Source organism: Mercenaria mercenaria, chromosome 13 (genome assembly GCF_021730395.1).
Source record: "Mercenaria mercenaria strain notata chromosome 13, MADL_Memer_1, whole genome shotgun sequence".
NCBI classification, from domain to species: domain Eukaryota; kingdom Metazoa; phylum Mollusca; class Bivalvia; order Venerida; family Veneridae; genus Mercenaria; species Mercenaria mercenaria.
In genome coordinates this window covers 61,769,909-61,793,764 of record NC_069373.1, presented here as the reverse complement: position 1 = coordinate 61,793,764, position 23,856 = coordinate 61,769,909, and the positions used below count along the sequence as shown (strand labels likewise).

General features: G+C 37.4%; 1 protein-coding gene across 1 annotated transcript; it reads left to right on the top strand.

Moving 5' to 3' along the window:
- The first annotated feature begins 77 nt into the window (after positions 1 to 77).
- On the top strand, positions 78 to 22,249 carry LOC123528754 (NOP protein chaperone 1-like). Its single transcript, XM_045308717.2, has 4 exons — positions 78 to 213; positions 8,187 to 8,264; positions 18,684 to 18,820; positions 21,780 to 22,249. Exons 1-4 carry the CDS (start codon positions 153 to 155, stop codon positions 22,041 to 22,043), a joined length of 540 nt encoding a protein of 179 aa, XP_045164652.2. The 5' UTR covers positions 78 to 152; the 3' UTR covers positions 22,044 to 22,249.
- The last annotated feature ends 1,607 nt before the right edge of the window (positions 22,250 to 23,856 follow it).

The following is a 23,856-nucleotide window of genomic DNA, read 5'->3' as shown; positions in this document are numbered from 1 at the left end:
ATGCCAGCCTATTTTTTCCTTGTATTGGTGCTATGATATCAAAAAACAGAAATATTCAGTTTAGTTGAAACTTTATACTGTACCAAAGATGTCTGCGCCCTGGAAAGTTTGTGCATGCTTTTAGTTATTAGCGAGATTCACAGATAAAGATTATGGATGATAAAACGTCGAAGAATTCAAAAGTTTTGATGGATATCAATCCTGATGCAAGAGGTAATAGTGATCACGTTTGTCATGTCAATCAGATAGGCAGTGGCTAGGTAGTCCAAATAATTGTACTCGAGAGTTGAATATCGTTATATTTTTTGACTTGTCGATATCCGCCTCCGAGTACAAACCAGAAAAGGTATAGAATGTGATAGCACTGCCCTCTTCTTTGCGTAAGTAACACCCAATGGAATCCGTTGGGCGAGAATTATGTTATAATAATGCAACGGATAAAAAAAAGAAATACATACATAGAAAGCCTGTAATTTTTCCTTTTCAATGATGTAGATATTACCGAGATTTCTTGAGAAAAATTAAAACTATGGCAGTTAAAAAAATGCCAAGGTTTAACACGAGTGTACTACATATTGGAAAATGGCCGATCACCGGTAAACACATTACTACACGAAGCGTTTTCATTGGTCACGCCTCCGACCGCCATTACATGAAGACGATTGAAACGTTAGAGGTTTAAATTTTTTACAACAGAAATTCTTGATAAATATGTCCTGTTCTTATGTTTTTTATTTACTTTTTATGATTTAAAACAACAGGTAAGCAGTTAGGGCTAAAGAAAAATCGTGACTTCTGATAAATCGTAATTTCAATCGACCACAGTTTCCACCACAGTTTTGATTGTTTCTGGTTGAGACCTCTAGGTAGACAACGTAAAATATCAAAATGTAAAATCGGTCTACCCGAGGTCTCATTATTTAGACTAGTGGCTAGGTAGCCGGTTCCGGCTACCTAGACCAAAAGTCTACGTAGCCGGTTCTAGCTACCTAGACTAAAGGTCTAGGTAGCCACTTCTATTATATATGTACATATCATATATGAACACAGAAGTCAAGGTAGCCGGCTTTAATAAACTTTGTTATAAAGGATCATTATATAAGTTAAATAAATTACAATTTTGTGACTTATTATTTACTAAAAATATGTGATTTACCTGTTTATTTCGCCGTATTTACGCACTCGTATGATATCGGCCCATATTATGTTATGTTTATCATTAAATGATCAAAGTGTCGTTATCGTCGTCGGCGTGTTTAAATGGCATGTTTATTAATTAAAAGTAAACTTTTTAATAAAATTTTGTAGTTTGTTGTAAATTGAAAAAAATAAATATTAAAAATTGATAGATGATTTCAATTGCCAGCGATCCTTTAGAATTTAGTCTTTTGATATGTACATGTAATTATACATTTCACATTTATCACGCTACCTTAGAATAAATGTTCAAACAAACAATTAGAACCAATCAAGATCATTGACTTATAGACAAACCAGCGAAGAAATTAATAAGTAATTAGTTAATTAATTAAAGACGCACATAGAAGTGCGAAAGAGATGATTACTTAAAATTTTCACTTAAAAAAGGCATAGGAAATGATCAAACGCCATTATGTTCAGTAGAGCCGCATCATTTTATGTACGATGATACTCTTTGTTTTATCTTTTCATAACTGTTTGTTTTGTTTTCTTTAAAGATTTAATCACTGTATCTTGAATATGTATTGAGTACATTCTAACATAACAAAATTTCCGCCGATATGATATAAGTGCGTAAATATGGCAAATTAACAGGTATTTAACACAAATAATAAACAATAAATCACAAGAAATGTATTTTATTTAACTAATATAATGATCCTTATAATCCTTTATAGATACAGTTTATTAAAGCCGGCTACCTTTACTTGCATGTTTCATATACGATATGTATATAGAGCCGGCTACCTAGACCTTTAGTCTAGGTAGCCAGAACCGGCTACGTAGACTAAAGGTCTAGGTAGCCGAAACCGGCTACCTAGCCACTGCCAATCAGATAACGACTTCTGTAAACTGTATATGAATCGGTCAGGTAGTTTTCGGACGTTAAAGTATTCATGATTTTAACATGATGACATCTGGTTTTACAGAGTTGCTTTCATATACACCATATCCAATAATATGAAATTACGTGCTACCTAAAATGCAGAGCTCCCTTGAAAAATCATCAGTGCCCCATAAAAAATTAAAGGAGTGGTGTTATTGCAAATATCTGGAATTATGGATCCGTTTTAGGAAGTTTATGTTCTATTAGATCCAATATGAACTTAGGTGCTACCTAGAAGGCAGAGCTCCCTTGAAAAATAACCTTGAACATTAAAGGAGTGCTGCTGGAATTATCTTTAATTATGGATCCGTTTTAGGAATATGTTTATAAAGATCTATTAAAATTTTAAGAAAATTTTTGATGATAATTCATGATTTCTGAATGAATGTCTTAGAATGCATTAAGATTAAACCTTGACATGCAAAAACTCTACAAATATGCTATATACAAACTAAAGAAAGTAACGGTTCTTTTTAGAAGGAAGAATGTGTCCAACTTTAAAGTTTAAGGCAAAAATACTGCTACATTTGTATGTCAGACAGACGTCTGGTATGGGAGAATGAAAATCATTTACATGTACAAAGCTTGTTTAAAATTCTAAAGACTAGCCATCTTTAAAAGTTAGTGATGAGAATTTTACCCAGAGAAAATCACTGTTTGCCAAAATTCTCGAAAACTCCTGTTTTATTTACTGAACTGCAAAGTTAACAGTCTATGACATTTTCATAGTTAATCTTTTAGCACTACTGGTATAGAATAGGAATGGTAGTAGGAGCCTTTTTGATGTTTATTGATAATTCATAGGCAATAGTTTTTTTTTTCCTAGTAATAAACTCTGGTCAGTGATTTTTAAGCTTGTGGATGAAATATATGTGAACGGGGAGAAGAGCATTATGTGCTTTTCACAGTTCAATGCCTGTATATTTTGACCCCAAAACCTTTTTTAAAAATAAGTTTTATCTACAGACATTACATTGGAACCTGACATCTCTAACAAAACACTTGTTAAATTTCACATGAATGAGTTTATTTTTTACAATGCTTTCAAAACTCTTAATAAATATAAAAAATAAAATAAAAAAGAAATAAAAAAAATGCATCTGTTGAGGATCGAACTCCCGACCTTTGGTTTTCAAAGCGAACCCGCTAATCATTGCCCCAATGTGGAAGTATGACGTCATCAGCTCAAATAAGCATCTACTGACGTCTTACTGATTAATTACTATGAGCATTGTGTGCTGGAAGAAACCCGAACAACACCGATTCCAAAAAAGTACCATGAATTTTCAACACGATAGTAACTCTATACACAGTTTTATTCATTTTGTTTTTCACACGTTTAACCGTAATGCGACGCTGTCGGTGCCGCTTTGCAGCGCCGGTAGCTCTGCTATTACAATTATTTGCATTAATGATTATTCATGATTTCTGAATGAAGTATAAGTTTTTTTATATCTTAGACTGCATTAATATTAAATCTCGACATGTGAAAACTCAACAAATATTCTAAACAAAAGAAAGTTCGGTATAGATTTACCAAGATGAAGAGAAAAACTTATTTGAATTAATATCTGTTATTCATGTTAAAACATACTGCATCAACAATTTTACATAAATTATTTTCATAGAAACCAGTCACAAATGATAGCTGCTTCAAAATTGAAAAGCTTGGACTGTGAAATTTTTAAACCTAACAGAATCTCATTAGGCCTATCGCCTAAGAAATTGTGTCTCTTTTCGTGTGAATGTTTGGAAATGAGGACTTTAATGTAAATAGTTTATGTTCCAATTCCAGACTTTATATAGATCAGAATTTATGTAATCCTGGGATCGTAGACAATGACTAAATTGTAATTCTTTTTAATCACATTATTGTCAAATTACGGTTCTTTTTCGAAGGAAGAATGGGTCCAACTTTCAGGCAAAAATACTGCTATCATAGACGTCTGGTATGGGAGAATGACAAACAATCATTTACATGTACAAAGCTTGTTTTAAACTCAAAAGACAAACCATTTTTAAAATTTGACCAGAATTTTACTCAGAGAAAAACACTGTTTACCGAAATTCTCGAAAACCCCTGTTTAATTTACTGAACTACTAAGTTAACAATCTATGGGTTTTTTAAGGTTAATCTTTTTATAGCTCTATAGAGTAGGGATGGTAGTAAGAACCTTTTTGATGTTTATTGATAATTCTCATCATTTTGTATAGCCAATAGTTTTTTTCCAAGTGTTAAACACTGGTCAGTAATTTTTAAGATAGTGGTCTGTGGATGAAATATATGTACTGTACCGATAAGGGGAGGTAACACTGTGTTGGAGTTTGATGCCCATAGTGTACTGCTGGAAGAAACCCAAACAACACCGATTCCAAAAAGTTCCACGAATTTTCAACTCGATAGTATACACAATATTCATTTTCTTTTTCACACGTCTAACCGTAATGTGATGCCAGTAGCTCTGCTAATAAGTTTGAGAAACTGGATCAGTAATGTATGATCTCCAATCAAATTGGGTGATAACATACACTGAACAGCTAATGGCATCATATGCTTACAATCTTGGGCACAGAGCAGAACAAACACTAAGACTGGAGTCATTGAAAATGTGAACATGACTGCAGATGTGACTAAAATTGGAATAAATACATATGACTAAATTCACTCATTACTATACTTTAGGTCTTCCTTTCTGTAACTTGTCTTATACTTTTGTTTTTGGCAGGCATTGCATCTGTAGCAGTGCTAAAAGCTGACCAGGCATGTAACATATTCTGACACACTATACAGATCTTTTTTCTCTTTCTTTCATTTTATAATTCCATTTATTATTACATGAAGTTTGTTCCATTTTGATTTTCTTAAGTTTTGTATTCTAAAATGTTCATTACATTGCTTTGTATCTGCTTTAATTTGTCCATCACTTCAAGACATTTTTGAGCAACGAAAGTATCACCAATAACAAACTGAGGCTGATGAAAAGTTTTTTTAAGCTCATTGTCGCCAGTTTTCAGAGATAAGTTATAACGTGTAAATTGCTACAGGGCATTCGTTGTTATTCATTTGACTCGTTGTTATTCATTTGACAATGCATATTAATTTAGTACAATCATGTAAAAAAAAATGTTTTATTTCCATCTCTTCAAATTGTTCAACTCAACATTTTGGGTATTGTTTAATCATCCTTTGCATAATTATGGTGCCTATTTGTCTCTGACAGTTTCTGTGATATGCAAAACCCTCTAGATTGTCAGTCTAGAGTCTGAGGACTGTCTTATAAGAGAGAGCGCTTTAAAGGAGATAAGGGAGGGTTTGTTTTTTCCCAATTTTGACAAAAATCTTCTCCATTCTATTTTGGCAATGCCATTCATTATTTGAAGGGGTGTTCACTGAAAATTTACTGGCTGAAAGCGAACAGTGCAAACCAAGATCAGCCTGCATGGGCGAGCAGGCTGATCTTGGTCTGCACTGGTCGCAAAGGCAGAATCACTTGCCACCAGCAGGCTAAAAGTTAATATTATAACACTATGATTTTTATGTTCTGATTTCAAATGGCAACAAACAAGAAGTATGCAGTGGCTACTGTAGTTGCTTTTACTTTTCTTAAGTTCAAGACTTTAAAAAAGATATAACATTAAAAGTCATTATTTATTGCAACATCGGAATTGCATAGCTGAAATGTGCAGCATATTGCTTGTTGTCTGTCAAAGAGATGATGCAAGTAGATGCAATAATTATGTTGCAGTTATTGTTCCACAACACAGTTTGGATTAGTTTAGTCAGTCTTTTAGGATAATTTGTGCAGCTTTTGACTCTAATTCATTTTCAGTCATAATCAAATGGTAATTATGTCTCCCCCAGGAGACATATTGTTTTTGCCCTGTCCGTCCGTCTGTCTGTCCGTCCGACCTTCCGTCCGTCCGTACGTCACACTTCATTTCCGAGCAATAACTGGAGAACCATTTGACCTAGAACCTTCAAACTTAATAGGGTTGTAGGGCTGCTTGAGTAGACGACCCCTATTGTTTTTGGGGTCACTCCGTCAAAGGTCAAGGTCACAGGGGCCTGAACATTGAAAACCATTTCCGATCAATAACTAGAGAACCACTTGACCCAGAATGTTGAAACTTCATAGGATGATTGGTCATGAAGAGTAGATGACCCCTATTGATTTTGGGGTCACTCCGTCAAAGGTCAAGGTCACAGGGGCCTGAACATTGAAAACCATTTCCGATCAATAACTAGAGAACCACTTGACCCAGAATGTTGAAACTTCATAGGATGATTGGTCATGTAGAGTAGATGACCCCTATTGATTTTGGGGTCACTCTGTGAAAGGTCAAGGTCACAGGGGCCTGAACATTGAAAACCATTTCCGATCAATAACTAGAGAACCACTTGACCCAGAATGTTGAAACTTCATAGGATGATTGGTCATGAAGAGTAGATGACCCCTATTGATTTTGGGGTCACTCCATCAAAGGTCAAGGTCACAGGGGCCTGAACATGGAAAACCATTTCTGATCAATAACTAGAGAACCACATGACACAGAATGTTGAAACTTCATAGGATGATTGTACATGCAAAATAGATGACCCCTATTGATTTTGGGGTCACTCCATTAAAGGTCAAGGTCACAGGAGCCTGAACATTGAAAACCATTTTCGATCAATAACTTGAGAACCACTTGACCCAGAATGTTGAAACTTCATAGGATGATTGGTCATGAAGAGTAGATGACCCCTATTGATTTTGGGGTCACTCCGTCAAAGATCAAGGTCACTGGGGCCTGAACATTGAAAACCATTTCCGATCAATAACTAGAGAACCACTTGACCCAGAATGTTGATACTTCATAGGATGATTGGTCATGCAGAGTAGATGACCCCTAATGATTTTGGGGTCAGTCTGTGAAAGGTCAAGGTCACAGGGGCCTGAACATTGAAAACCATTTCTGGTCAGTAACTTGAGAACCACTTGACCCAGAATGATGAAACTTCATAGGATGATTGGTCATGCAGAGTAGATGACCCCTAACGATTTTAGGGTCACTCTGTTAAAGGTCAAGGCCACAGGGGCCTGAACATGGAAAACCATTTCCAATCAATAACTTGAGAACCTCTCGACCCAGAATGTTGAAACTTCATAGGATGATTGTTCATGCAGAGTAAATGACCCCTATTGTTTTTGGGGTCACTCCGTTAAAGGTCAAGGTCACAGGGGCCTGAACATTGATAACCAGTTCCGATCAATTACTTGAGAACCACTTGACCCAGAATGTTGAAACTTCATAGGATGATTGTTCATGCAGAGTAGATGACCCCTATTGATTTTGGGGTCAGTCTATTAAAGGTCAAGGTCACAGTGGCCTGTTCATGTAAAATCATTTTTTGGAAATAACTTGAGAACCACTTGACCTACAATGTTGAAACTTAATAGGATGATTGGACATGCAGAGTAGATGACCCCTATTTATTTTGAGGTCACTTGATCAAAGGTCAAGGTCACAGTAGCCTGAACAGTGACTTGAGAACCACTAGGCCAAGAGTGTTGAAATTTAGCGGGATGACTGGACATGCCAAGTAGATGATCCCTATTGCAGCCAACCATCAGTGTCTCTTTGACTTTCGCTCCTGACCCCAATTGACTTCTTGCCTATAGGACTTTGCATTGGGGGAGACATGCGCTTTTTTACAAAAGCATTTTCTAGTTTGATTTATTTGTATCATGTTTTCATAAAATGAGCCGCGCCATGAGAAAACCAACATAGTGGGTTTGCGACCAGCATGGATCCAGACCAGCCTGCGCATCCGTGCAGTCTGGTCAGGATCCATGCTGTTCGCTATCAGTTTCTCCAATTCCAATAGGCTTTAAAAGCGAACATGGATCCACTATGTTGGTTTTCCCATGGCACGGCTCAAATTTAAATAAACTGTTGAAACAGAAATATGACTCAGAATCTACATTCAGTTCCATGTAAATCAAATGCACCCCTGGAGTTGAGCATTTTGGTCATCCCTTTGTGACCTTAAGCTATCAGAATGTATCTTTTTCAGTAGTGGCCAAGTTTAAAAAATGTTCTGTTTGTTTTTTTACAGATACAAAACTGATTGTAAACAAAGATATCAGGACATTAGAAGACCTCAGAAAAAACTTTAATCCAGTGCAGAGTTCAGGTGAGAAAAACTGATATTTGTTTCTACTAGTTACTTTGGATGTTGTCTTGTCAGTTTACTAGGAGTTGTAACGATAAACAAAGGAGGATGTGTTTATCATAAATTACAGTGAAAGTAACCAGTGACTTAGCTATTTTGTATGTCCTGTGGTCCATTTCATGCAGACATTTGGTAAGTTGCAAATTGTTTGTGGTTCAAAATACTTCCACACTAATTCCAGTAAAACTTATACATACCCGTATTAATGATTACACAATGTGTAGATGTTCATGACTTTTTATATGCCCAAAGGATGTATTATGTTATACCCCCGGTGTCTGTCTGTCCGTCCGTTAGCAAACTCTTGAACCCCTGGAAGGATTTCAAAGAAACTTGACACAAATGTTCACCACACTGAGACAACATGCAGAGCACATGTTTTGGATGTCTCGCTTCAAGGTCAAGGTCACACTTAGGGGTCAAAGGTCATATCAGTTTGTTTCGTGTCCGCTCTGTAACTCTTGAACTGCTTGAAGGATTTCAAAGAAACTTGGCACAAATGTTCACCACACCGAGACGACGTGCAGAGTGCATGTTTCGGATGACTCACTTCAAGGTCAAGGTCACACTTAGGGGTCAGAGGTCATATATGACTTTGCTTTGTGTATATTGCTCTGCATTGCAGTGCTCTTGTTTTTAGCTCACCTGTCACATAGTGACAAGGTGAGCTTTTGTGATCACCCTTCGTCCATCGTCAGTCCGTCCGTCCGTCCGTGCGTCCATCAACAATTTCGTGTCTGCACAATAGTGGTTTCATTTATAATTTTATTTTAACCAAACTTGCACACAACTAGTATCACCATAAGATCATGGTTCCTTTCTTGAACTGGCCAGATCCCATTATGGGTTCCAGAGTTATGGCCCCTGAAAGGGCCAAAATTAGCTATTTTGACCTTGTCTGCACAGTAGCAGCTTTATTTATGTTTTGATTTTTATCAAACTGGCACACAACTTGTATCACCATAAGATCTTGGTTCCTTTCTTGAACTGGCCAGATTCCTTTATGGGTTCCAGAGTTATGGCCCCTGAAAAGGCCAGAATTAGCTATTTTGACCTTGTCTGCACAATAGCAGCTTCATTTATGATTTTATTAGTCCCCTACTGGTTGAAAACCAGTTTCGGGGACTATAGGAATGCGCTTTTCTGTCATTCCGTCCATCTGTCTGTCTGTCCGTCTGTCTGTCCGTCCGTCCCTCTGTCCGCAATTTCGTGTCCGGTCCATAACTCTGTCATCCATGAAGGGATTTTAATATTACTTGGCACAAATGTTCCCCATGATGAGACGACGTGTCGTGCGCAAAACCCGACCCCTAGCTCAAAGGTCAAGGTCACAATTGGAGGTCAAAGGTCAACAGGGCTTTTTTCCTGTCAGGTCCATAACTCTCCCATCCATGAAGGGATTTTAATATTACTTGGCACAAATGTTTCCCATGATGAGACAACGTGTCATGCGCAAAACCCGGACCCCCAGCTCAAAGGTCAAGGTCACAGTTGGGGGTCAAAGGTCAACAGGGCTTTTTTCCTGTCCGGTCCATAACCCTCCCATCCATGAAGGGATTTTAATATTACTTCGCATAAATGTTCCCCATGATGAGATGACGTGTCATGCGCAAAACCCGGACCCTTAGCTCAAAGGTCAAGGTCACAATTTGAGGTCAAAGGTCAACAGGGCTTTTTTCCTGTCCGGTCCATAACTCTGCCGTCCATGAAGGGATTTTAATATTACTTGGCACAAATGTACCTCATAATAAGACAATGTGTCATGCACAACTTTCAGACCCCTGGCTCAAAGGTCAAGGTCACACTTAGCAGTCAAATGTTAACATAGCATGAACAGGGTCTGTTTCGTGTCCGGTCCATAACTCTGACATTCATTAAGGGATTTTAATATTACTTGGCACAAATGTTCCCCATGATTAGACGATGTGTCGTGCGCAAATCCCGGACCCTTAGCTCAAAGGTCAAGGTCACAATTGGAGGTCAAAGGTCAATAAATTTTTTTTCCTGTCCGATTCAGAACTCTGTCATCCATCAAGGGATTACAATATCACTTGGCATAATTGTTCCCCATGATGAGATGACATGTCATGCGCAATACCCAGTACCCTAGCTTAAAGGTCAAGGTCACACTTTGAGTTCAAAGGTCAGTAGGATTTTTTTCCTGTCCAGTCTAAAACTGGAAAACAGGATTTAGATATCAGTTGGCACAAATATTCCCCTGGATGAGACAACATGTTATGCGCAAAACCCAAGCCCAGGGTCTAATGTCAAGGTCACACTTAGAGACCAAAGGTCATACACAAGAATGACTTTGTCTGGAGCATTTCTTCTTCATGCATGAAGGGATTTTGATGTAACTTGGCACAAATGTTCACCGACATAAGACGGATTGTCATGCGCAAAAACCAGGTCCCTAGGTCTAAGGTCAAGGTCATATTTAGAGATCAAAGGTCAAATTCAAGAATGACTTTGTCCGGAGCATTTCTTCTTCATGCTTTGAGGGATTTTGATGTAACTTGGACCAAATGTTCACCACCATGAGGCACCCTTGTTTTTAGAATTACGTCCCTTTGTTTTACTATAAATAGATTTTATTGTAACTTTTTAGCTCACCTGTCACAAAGTGACAAGGTGAGCTTTTGTGATCGCACGGTGTCCGTCGTCCGTCGTCCGTCCGTGCGTCCGTCCGTAAAATTTTGCTTGTGACCACTCTAGAGGTCACATTTTTCATGGGGTCTTTATGAAAGTTGGTCAGAATGTTCATCTTGATGATATCTAGGTCAAGTTTGAAACTGGGTCACGTGCCATCAAAAACTAGGTCAGTAGGTCTAAAAATAGAAAAACCTTGTGACCTCTCTAGAGGCCATATATTTCACAAGATCTTCATGAAAATTGGTCAGAATGTTCACCTTGATGATATCTAGGTCAAGTTCGAAACTGGGTCACGTGGGGTCAAAAACTAGGTCAGTAGGTCTAAAAATAGAAAAACCTTGTGACCTCTCTAGAGGCCATATTTTTCATGAGATCTTCATGAATATTGGTCAGAATGTTTATCTTGATGATATCTAGGTCAAGTTCGAAACTGGGTCACGTAGGGTCAAAAACTAGGTCATTAGGTCTAAAAATAGAAAAACCTTGTGACCTCTCTAGAGGCCATATTTCTCAATGCATCTTCATGAAAATTGGTCAGAATGTTCATCTTGATGATATCTAGGTCAAGTTCGAAACTGGGTCATGTGGGGTTAAAAACTAGGTCAGTAGATCTAAAAATAGAAAAACCTTGTGACCTCTCTAGTGGCCATATTTCTGAATGGATCTTCATGAAAATTGGTCAGAATGTTCACCTTGATGATATCTAGGTCAAGTTCGAAACTGGGTCATGTGCGGTCAAAAACTAGGTCAGTAGGTCTAAAAATAGGAAAACATTGTGACCTCTCTAGAGGCGATATTTTTAAATGGATCTTCATGAAAATTGGTCAGAATGTTTACCTTGAAGATATCTAGGTCAAGTTCGAAACTGGGTCACGTGGGGTTAAAAACTAGGTCAGTAGATCTAAAAATAGAAAAACCTTCTGACCTCTCTAGAGGCCATATTTTTCATGAGATCTTCATGAATATTGGTCAGAATGTTCATCTTGATGATATCTAAGTCAGATTCGAAACTGGGTCACGTGGGGTCAAAAACTAGGTCAGTAGGTCTAAAAATAGAAAAAACCTTGTGACCTCTCTAGAGGCCATATTTCTCAATGGATCTTCATGAAAATTGGTGAGAATGTTCAGCTTGATGATATCTAGGTCAGGTTTGTAACTGGGTCATGTGCGGTCAAAAACTAGGTCAGTAGGTCGAAAAATAGAAAAACCTTGTGACCTCTCTAGAGGCCATATTTTTCACGAGATCTTCATGAAAGTTGGTGAGAATGTTCACCTTGATGATATCTAGGTCAAGTTTAAAAGTGGGTCACGTGCCTTCAAAAACTAGGTCATTAGGTCAAAGAATAGAAAAACCTTGTGACCTCTCTAGAGGCCATATTTTTCAATGGATCTTCATGAAAATTGGTCAGAATTTTTTATCTTGATGATATCTAGGTCACATGTGCTCAAAAACTAGGTCACTATGTCAAATAATAGAAATAACGATGTCATACTCAGTTGAACACTGGGTCATGTGGAGATAGGTGAGCGATTCAGGACCATCATGGTCCTCTTGTTTATTATTGGCCGTAGAGAAAAATCGAGATCACTTTTCTGTGGTACAACATGCATGTTACATCCATTTTTTAGGTGTATTTTGACCTATCTCTACCTGGTCAAGAGTTTCTTGTGGACTTATATTATATATTTTTTATTATTTTTTTTTTTTTTTTTTTTAAGATAAATTTCCCTTTGTTGGTACTATAAATAACTTATATGATAACTTTTTTATAATCGGCAAAAACATTTCAATATGAAAACAACTGTGGGTTTTTATATATGCACATTTTAATCCAGGTGTGTTGTTATAACATATTGTATATAATAGTACAATATTGTTTATACATCATTGACAGATATCAGTTCATGATGTTATACTGCAGTAGAGAAAGTTAGGTGCCTTCCAGTAGGGGACTTTGTATTGCATGGCAATACTTCATTCACTTGTTTTAACCAAACTTGCACACAACTTGTATCACCATAAGATCTTGGTTCCTTTCTTGAACTGGCCAGATTCCATTATGGGTTCCAGAGTTATGGCCCCTGAAAAGGCCAGAATTAGCTATTTTGACCTTGTCTGCACAATAGCAGCATCATTTATGATTTTATTTTAACCAAACTTGCACACAACTTATATCACCATAGGATCTTGGTTCCTTTCTTGAACTGGTGAGATTCCGTTATGGGTTCCAGAGTAATGGCCCCTTAAAGGGCCAGAATTAGCTATTTTGACCTTGTCTGCACAATAGCAGCTTCATTTATGATTTGAATTTAATCAAACTTGCACAAAACTTGTGTCACCATAAGATCTCGGTTCCTTTCTTGAACTGGCCAGATCCCATTATGGGTTTCAGAGTTATGGCCAAAGTTGCACACAACTTGTATCACCACAAGATCTTGCTTCCTTTCTTCAGCTGGCCAGATTCCATCATGGGTTCCAGAGTTAAGGCCCCTTAAAGGTCCAGAATTGTCTATTTTGGCTTTGCAGCCATATAGAGACTTCATTTATGGTTTTATTTGATACAAACTTCTAAAATATCTTCAACAACAATAAATCTTGGATTCCATGACAAATCAGATCCAATCGTAGGTTCCAGAGTTATTTTATATCTGATTACCTCCCCTGATTGTAATCAAAATGGATTTATATCAGTAAGTACTTATAGGACTTATTTGAAATTTCATTATTGTTATTAGTTAGACTGAGACAATCAGGGTAGATAACTATGAACTGGTTATATGTCAAATTACCTCCCTTTATTATCCCCCGCCGATGAAATCGGGAGGGGGGTATTGAAATGGCGTTGTCCGTCCGTCCATCCGTCCGTCCGTCCACAGCCATTTCTCAGTAACTACTTGGTAGAATTTCATGAAACTTGAAATAAACATGAACCAATATACTGCGATGATGCCCGTCAAGTTTTTTTTTTGATTGGTCAATTTCTGTCAGAGTTATTGCCCTTGATTTAATAAAAAATGTCCGTCTGCAGCTATTTCTCAGTAACTAACAGGTAGAATTTCATCAAATTTGAAACAGACATGAACCAAGATACTATGCTGATGCCCGTCAAGTTTTTTTTTTGATAGGTCAATTTCCGTCAGAGTTATTGCCCTTGATTTAATGAAAAATGTCCGTCTGCAGCCATTTCTCAGTAACTAGCAGGTAGAATTTCATCAAACTTGAAACAGACATGAACCAAGATACTATGCTGATGCCCGTCAAGTTTTTTTTTTGATAGGTCAATTTCCGTCAGAGTTATTGCCCTTGATTTAATGAAAAATGTCCGTCTGCAGCCATTTCTCAGTAACTAGCAGGTAGAATTTCATCAAACTTGAAACAGACATGAACCAAGATACTGCGACGATGCCCTTCAAGGTTTTTTTCGATTGGTCAATTTTCCATATAGTTATTGCCCTTTAATTGTTTAAAAATCCACAGATCTGTACATAACAAACCAACCAATTGGAAGAATTTCATTAAACTTCTTTCATTCTTTTCCATGAACATTTATTATAAACATGTGATGTTGTGTACCTACACCTGATCACCACCTTACCTTGGTTCCCCCCCCCCCCCCCCCATTTTTTTTTTTTTTTTTTTTTCATTTTCTATCAATATTTATAATCAACATGTAAACTGTTGTATCCTCCCCCCCCCCCCCCCCCAGCCCCACCCAAACAAACCATTCATTTTCTTTTAATTTGATTTTGACTAATGAAATTATTTGCTTCTTGGTAACATTCTTAACTTTTTGCTGGATATATTTTTTTGCCGTTCCTCAACTCTGACCCTTTCAGCGGGGGATTCCAATTCATCGAATTTGCTTGTTTCAAATTAAAATGGGTATATCTCCATAACTAATGAAGATACTGATCTGAAATTTCATTTATGTCAACAGATTTATTTGGCAGATCCTTCATTTGTTCACTTACAATATTTTTTTTTTAATTACTTCCCTTTTACGTTACTATAAATAGCTTATTTTTAGTAACTTCTTTATTATTGGCCGTAGGGAAAAACTGAGACCACGTTTCTGTGGTACAACATGGATGGTACCTCCAATTTTTAGGTGCTTTTTGACATAAATATACCTTATAAGAATTTTTTTTTCTTTTTGGGTAAATTTCTTCGCTTTGTTCCTGTCCTTTGGACTTAGATATTTTTTCTGAGGACCGTGCAATAATAACAGGTGAGCGATATAGGGCCATCATGGCCCTCTTGTTATTTGGCAGATCCCCTTTTTGTTCACTTACAATAAAAAATGTTTGAATTACTTGCCTTTAATGTTACTATAAATAGCTTATTTTGAAACTTTTTTATTATTGGCCGTAGAGAAAAACCAAGACCACTTTTCTGTGGTACAACATGGATGGTACCTCCAATTTTTAGGTGTATTTTGACATACCTGTACCTGGTAAGGAATTTTTTGTGGACTTAGATTTTTTTTGGAATTTCTTCCCTTTGTTGTTCCTGTCATTTGGGCTTCAACAGTCAAGTTCTTTAAATTTTGCTCCCATCCTTTGATGTAACCCTTTGGGCTCTTGTTTTTAGCTCAACTGAACTTTGTTCATGGTGAGCTATGAGTATAGTGGAAGATACGGCTTTCGTCTGTCATCCAGCATCCACATTTGTACTTAAACACCTTTTCTGCAAGAACTGGTCCGAATTACACCACACATGGTCTGTAGAATCTGTGCTTGTACCATTTTCAGATTTGCTCAAATGGTTCCAGTTGACCCCTGCTAAAATAGAAAACCTTTTAACTACCTTCTCATACACAACTTGATGAATTTTCACCAAATTTGGTCTGTAGCTTTGTTGAAATGATTTGTTTTGGTCCCCTTTAGAAGTTGCCGGAGATAAAACTAGAAAAAAAAAACTCTAAAAGAGTTCTCATGAACCTCGCAGTGGATCTTCACTTAACTTGGTCTGTAGCATTCTTCAACGGACCTACCTTCAATTTGTTGGGCTAAGTTCCGTTCAGGTGCTGCCAAAACTAAAAATAGAAACAACTGTTAAACAGCTTCTTCTCATATAAAGGTTGATGGATCTTCACCAGATTTGGTCTGTAGCATCTTTGAATGACTCTATGTCAAAGTTGTTTACCTGGTAAATTTTTCTGCATGGCCTCAGAACTAAAAATAAGAACAATTTTTAATTGGCTTCTTCTCTTAAACCAGTTCATGGATTTTCACCAAACTTGGTCTGTAACATCCTTGGATGGACCCCTTCCCAATTTCTTCAAATTGTTCAGCTCAGCCCTTTTAAGGGGACACCAGAGCTAAAATATATAAAAACCTGTAAACAACCAGTTAATGGAGCTTTTGTAGCATCCTTATAAGGACTTCTCTCAAGTCTGTATGCCAGTGGTGTAGAAGACCCAGGAGGCATACAGTGTTTGAACTGTCCATCTTTCAGTCCGTGTGTCAGTGTGTCTGTCCATTCATTCATTTGTCACATTTTCTTGTGTACTCAATACCTCCTACAGTTTCCATTCAGCTGATATGTCATCGACATGAAGTGGACATGCGCATATTATTTGGACTTTCAGGTCCCTTCTCATTTTTGAGTTATGGACCTTTTTTTGGACTTTGAAATGTCACAACTACATCAAAACATTGTGTACTCAACTGTTATAGTTTCCATGCAATTTAAATGAAGCTTGGTGTATGAAGTGGACATGCTCATATTTTCAGGAATATTTTCATGTCCAGTTATTTTTTCTGGAGTGCAGGTAATGGGCCTATCTTGTATTTTAGTGCTTTTTGTCCAGTGTTCACTATATTTGGTCACAATGTTTGTAGGCATAACATCTGAGACAGTGTTGATAACCAGCGGGATACCCCTAGTCACTCTTGAGTTATGGCCCTTAATTACTTGAAACTGGGAAAATTGACAGTATCTACTAAATAAGTGAAGCATTTCTCATCATGCTTAGTCAGAATGTATGGGCATATTATCTTCTTCAGGTTTGATAACCAGGTGGATAAAAGACATTAAAAGTATTTGACTAAACATTACAGGATTGTTATATAGCATGTGAAGTTGCGTACCTGTTGTTCAGTTTGGCATTTTACACAAGCAGACCAGAGTGAAAAATACAGATAAAGTCCTGTTGCATATATCTTAAAAATATTTCACCTAGAGTCATGAGACCATATAGGAATATTCAGTCAGCTAGGCTAGAGTTATAGTCCTTCACATAGTGAAAAATACAAATAAAGTGCTTAAAAGTTTGTGTTGCATTTGGTTTAAAAATATTGCACCTAGAGTCATGAAACCATGTACAGTGACAGGAGTGGTGGGGGGGGGGGGGGGGGCACCTAGTGCTTTTTGTTGTTGTTTTTTTGTTTGTTTTGTTTTTATGCCCCCGAAGGGAGGCATATAGTTTTTGAACCGTCTGTCAGTCTGTCGGTCTGTCAGTCTGTCCGCAATTTTCGTGTCCGGTCCATATCTTTGTCATCGATGGATGGATTTTCAAATAACTTGGCATGAATGTGTACCACAGTAAGACGACATGTCACGCGCAAGACCCAGGTCCGTAGCTCAAAGGTCAAGGTCACACTTAGACATTAAAGGATAGTGCATTGATGGGCGTGTCCGGTCCATATCTTTGTCATCGATGGATGGATTTTCAAATAACTTGGCATGAATGTGTACCACAGTAAGACGACGTGTAGTGCGCAAGACCCAGGTCCGTAGCTCAAAGGTCAAGGTCACACTTAGACATTAAAGGATAGTGCATTGATGGGCGTGTCCGGTCCATATCTTTGTCATCGATGGATGGATTTTCAAATAACTTGGCATGAATGTGTACCACAGTAAGATGACGTGTCGCGCGCAAGACCCAGGTCCGTAGCTCAAAGGTCAAGGTCACACTTAGACAGTAAAGGTCATTTTTCATGATAGTGCATTGATGGGCGTGTCCGGTCCATATCTTTGTCATTCATGCATGGATTTTAAAATAACTACGCATGAATGTGTGACACAGTAAGATGACGTGTCGCGCGCAAGACCCAGCTCCGTAGGTCAAAGGTCCTAAACTCTAACATCGGCCATAACTACTCATTTAAAGTGCCATCGGGGGCATATGTCATCCTATGGAGACAGCTCTTGTTTCAAGTAATTCTAGTTGAAACCCAAAAACTGTTGTATACAGGGAAAGGGAAAAAAACTATTTCATGTAAATGATACAGACCTTTCTTAGTGATCTTGTTTTGGAGTGGAGTCTGATGACATGTGATACAATAAATAGAGACTTTTTCTGTTCATTTATTGGCTAAATGACGTCCATTGTCTAAATATGTCTAAACCACATACCAAACAAATCAATCAGGATGTGCCAACACTGAGATTTATCATTGGTAGATATCTTTGTCATAAATTAATACCTTTTTGTAAGGAAGAATTTATTACCTGTTACATAATACATGTGGTCATATCTCTTCATTTCCTCATATTGGCTTAGGAATAAATGAGAGTAGTAATGTTGTGTTCTTGGTTTATCATTAACAGGATACTGTGGTTTGTTAGAACAGGAAAATATTTTTCATACAGCATATCTTTATACTGACTTATCTGTTAACAATAAGCAAAGATTCAGTTTTTTTTTTTGTTTTTCTGTATTAAACAGCCAAGTGTTGATTCAGTACAGACATATAGTGATCATATGCTTTGTATATTCACAGTTCTGAGTCAGGTGAGAGATTTCCTGCCAAAGTTAGCTACAGCGAATGAAGACTTACAGAGAAGACTTGAAGCTGATCCCGATTATTCTGCTGATATAGAACAGTTAGATGATGCAGAAGCTCCACATATAGAAATGGTAGATTTTCTAATGTAATCCTTGTTAACATACATGAATGACCAGTTGTTAAACAAACTTCAAAGGATAAGAATGTTTAGAATAATTGTTAGTTTTTATGTTACTGGAGGGAGGAATATTTTAATCTCACTGTACATCCACCTGAAACACTCAATGTCAAGTGCTAAACAATTCAAGGGATTCCAATGAAGCTTTTTGATAATGTTAAGCATAAGAAGATGTATTGCAAGCAAGAGTTAGGCCTGCACTGCCAGGGTCACAAAGGCACCAGCCATAAGTCTTTGACAGGTGTGCCATTTTATGTCTGTATAGCAAACACATTGTTTGTGCTATAATCATGTTTTACATGTTAGAAGGCGCAAACTTTTAAAACTAATAACATTTACAATAATTGTGTTTAGTTTAGTATATACATAACCTTTATAATGCTGGACACGATTGAGTCTGCCTTTGCTGCCAGTGTAGATCATGATCAGCCTGCACATCGGTGCAGTCTGATCATGATCTGTACTGTTTGCCATTCAGTCAGTATCTTTTTGGTAGGCACCCCTTTTAACAGTAAATAGTACTGTCCAAATTGAAAGGTGGACAAGTTCATTATAGAAATTCAGCAGGGTAAGGGTTAATTATGCCCCCCTTCGAAGAAGGAGGGGTATATTGTTTTGCAGATGTCGGTCGGTCGGTCGGAATGTAGACCAATCCCTTTCCGGATGATAACTCAAGAACTCTTGGGCCTAGGATCATGAAAATTGATAGGGAGGTTAGTCATCACCAGAAGATGACCCCTATTGATTTTGAGGTCTGTATGTCAAAGGTCAAGGTCACAGTGACCCTTAATAGTAAAAACGGTTTCCGGATGATAAATTAAGAACCCTTGGGCCTAGGATCATGAAAATTGATAGGAAGGTTGGTCATGACCAGCAGATGACCCCTATTGATTTTGAGGTCAGTATATTAAAGGTCAAGGTCACAGTGACCCTGAACAGTTAAACGGTTTCCGGATGATAACTCAAGAACGCTTAGGCCTAGGGTCACAAAAGTTGATAGGGAGATTGGTCATGACCAGCAGATAACCCCTATTGATTTTGAGGTCAGTATGTCAAAGGTCAAGGTCACAGTGACCAGGAACAGTAAAATAGTTTCCGGGCAATAACTCAAGAACGCTTGGGCCTAGTGTCAGGAAAAAAGATAGTTAGGTTGGCCATGTCCAGCAGATGACCCCTATTGATTTTGAGGTCATTAGGTCAAAGGTCAAAGTCACATTGGCCAGGAACAGTTAGATGGTTTCTGATCTTCTTGTCTAAAACCTTAGGGCCTAGGGCTTTGATATTTGGTATGTAGCACAATCTAGTGGTCCTCTACCAAGATTTTTCAAATTATTTCCCTGGGGTCAAATATGGCCCCACCCCGGGGGTCACATGGTTTATATAGACTTATATAGGAAAAAACTTTGAAAACCACAGGGCCTAGGGCTTTGATATTTTGTATATGAAATCATCTAGTGGTCCTCTACTAAGATTATTCAAATTATCCCCCTAGGGTCAAATATGGCTCCGCCCTGGGGGTCACATGGTTTACATAGACTTATATAGGGAAAAACTTTGAAAATCTTCTTGTTGAAACCACAAAGACTATGGCTTTGATATTTTGTAATGTAGCATCATCGAGTGGTTCTCTACCAAGTTTGTTCAAATTATCCCTCTAGGGTCAAATATGGCCCCACCCTGGGGGTCACATGGTTCATTTAGACTTATATAGGGAAAAACTTAGAATCTTCATGTCCATAACTTGCATCATTTAAATTTGGACCACATGTATAGTTTTGAGTGGCAAGATGAACCTTGACATGAGTTGACCTTGATCTTGACCACGTGACCTACTTTCACATTTCTGTAGCTACAGCCTTCAAATTTTGACCACATGCATAGGTTTGTGTACTGAAAAAAACTTTGACCTTGTTATTGACCTAGTGACCTACTTTCACATTTTTGAAGGTACAGGCTTCAAATTTGGACCACATGCATAGTTTTTTGTTCCGAAATAAAATTTGACCTTGATTTTGACCTAGTGACCTACTTCAACATTTCTCAAGCCACAGCCTTCAAATTTGAACCACTTGCATAGTTTTGTGTACTGAAATGAACTTTGATCTTGAGATTGACCTAGTGACCTACTTTCGCATTTCTGAAGGTACAGGCTTCAAATTTGGACCACTTGCATAGTTTTGTGTTCCGAAATAAAATTTGACCTTGATTTTGACCTAGTGACCTACTTTCACATTTCTCAAGCTACAGCCTTCAAATTTGAACCACATGCGTAGTTTTGTGTACCGAAATTAACTTTGATCTTGAGATTGACCTAGTGACCTACTTTCACATTTCTGAAGCTACAGGCTTCAAATTTGGACCGCATGCCTTTTTTTTTTGGTGTTCTGAATTAAAATTTGACATTGATTTTTACCTATTACCTACTTTCGCATTTCTCAAGCTACAGCCTCCAGATTTGAAGCACATGCATAGTTCTGTCTACCGAAATGAACTTTGACCTTGAAATTGATCTAGTGACCTACTTTTACATTTCTCAAGCCACAGCTTTCAAATTTGGATCACAGACACATTGTTTTGTACTGAAATGAAATTTGACCTTGATTTTGACCTTGAGCTAGTCTTGAAATTTGGAACATTCAAAAATGGCTCAGTGGATGGCGCCAAGATCACTCTGTAATCTCTTGTTAGGTTAATAGGTTAAAGGTCAAGGTCAGATTAAACCAGAATGGTAGAACTTTTTTTTACAGTGAGCATATAATTTCTGTTCCTTGTGCTATTACTGAATGCATGAAGGGGGGCATTTCGTGTTCGACGAGCTCTTGTTCAAATTGTGTTGTGACAATTAAGCTGAAATAATTGTTAGATTATTAGTCAGTCTTAACCACACTTACCTTAGTGCTAAACTTTTGCAGAATTTAGCTTTGATGGAAGCAGAGTACAGTAGTGATGATGACAGTGTGGACTCTGACACCTCGAGTGATGATTCCAGTGATGATAACAATGATGATTCAATGTGTGGAGAAGTGAATGAGAACAATATTAAAATGCCAAAAGAAGGGGTCATAAACAAACATGGTAAACAACTTATACAGGTAGTGGATAGAGACAATGCTAGTGTTCCAGAAGGTTCTTTAAATGATCCGATGATAACACCTGACGAAGGAACATATACCTGAAAACTAGATCAGCCAGTTTGTGAATTCATTCCATGAAAAGACAAGAGAAGTATGCCTGCTTTGCAGGATGTAGTATGACCCATTGCTGGCAGTGGTATATTTGAAGGGTAGTTTGACATTTTATATGTGACATGATATCCAAGCCTGGCTAGCATTGTACTGGAATGTTTACACATGTGTGTATTCTTAATGACTCTGTGGTAAACACACACAAAAAAGTATATGGGCCCTTGAGAACACAGGCCAAGGGTCAATACGACAAGGTGAGGATCGTTTATCGGGCCATTGTAGAAAGTTTGGAACACAACTTTCTTGATAGTTTTATTACTTGATTTACTTTTAAATGTTTAAATGTTTTAAATGAAATACATATCAATAAAATAATCTCACTTGTCTGGAAAAATACTTCGCATTTGCATTCCCACAGAACCATTAAAATTGCCCTGATATAAAAGAGGGTACTGGACCTGTCAAATAATATGTATACTGGTATAATAATGAATGGACTAGAATCACTGTAATAGAGCATGTGTTTTTTTGTTGTGTTAGAGAAAGGTTGTCCCTTTCCATTCAAAAGTTGTATGTTTGATCCCCTACCTGTATACACTTGGAAATGCTACTTAAGTCACTATTTGTTAATATGGTGTTAAACCTAATACTGGTGCAGACAGAAAAACTGACAAAATAATGAAAGTTTTGAACCACCTCTTCAGGAACCATATTGACAGGTTTTCATTCTGTTACATTTGTACATTTGGCTTTATTTCTAGCAAGTGTTTTTTTTTTGTTGTTGGGTTTAACCTTGCACCGGCACAGTTTAGGTCATATGGCGACTTTCCAGCTTTGATGGTGGAGGAAGACCCCAGGTGCCCCTCCATGTATTACAGGTGTACTTGTTAACCTGTGAATAAAGACCATATACAAATAAAGAAAAAGACCTTTTGGCTATCCAGTTTTTGTCCTTTTATACAGGTTGGACTGTATATAATTTCATAGATACAAATACACATCTGCAGATATCTGTATCTATTTTCTTCTTCATAAAGTCAGAATGTATTTTGCTGAATAGACAAAATGTTGGTTAATTTGTAGTAGTATGTCAATGTATTTAACCTTGGTAATGGATATAGTTGTTACATACAGTGGATGTTTCCACTTGACATTTTAGTGCCAGTCTTTACAGGCAGTATGTACTTCAGAACTGGAGGATACTTGAGTAGTATTACCTAATTAATGCGAAAGTGTCTGTGATTTACAGACATTAAAAAAAAAAGAATGTACAAAAAAAGCTATATGGACAAGATGCTTAAATGTAGTAATTTTAAATTTTAATATTGTTTAGATTATCTCCCTTGGACTAGTGTTTTGATTAATTGATATATCATATAGTATTTTCATACTGTCTATGTACTTTTGACATGTTTTTGTTATTAGCTCACCTGAGCATTCACCTGAGCAATGCTCAGGTGAGTAGGTGAGTTTTTGTGATTGCTCGATGTCTGGCGTCAGTCATCCGTCTGTCTGTCAACAATTAGCTTGTGTATGCAATAGAGGCGGTATTTTTCAACTGATCTTCATGAAATTTTGTCAGAATGATTACCTTGACGAAATCTAGGCCTAGTTTGAAAATGGGTCATCTGGGTTCAAAAACTAGGTCACTAGGTCAAATCAAAGGAAAACCTTGTGTATGCGATAGAGGCTGTATTTTTCAATTGGTCTTCATGAATTTTGGTCAGAATGATTACCTTGATGAAATCCAGGCCAATTTCAAAAAAGGGTCATCTGGGGTCAAAAACAAGGTCACTAGGTCAAA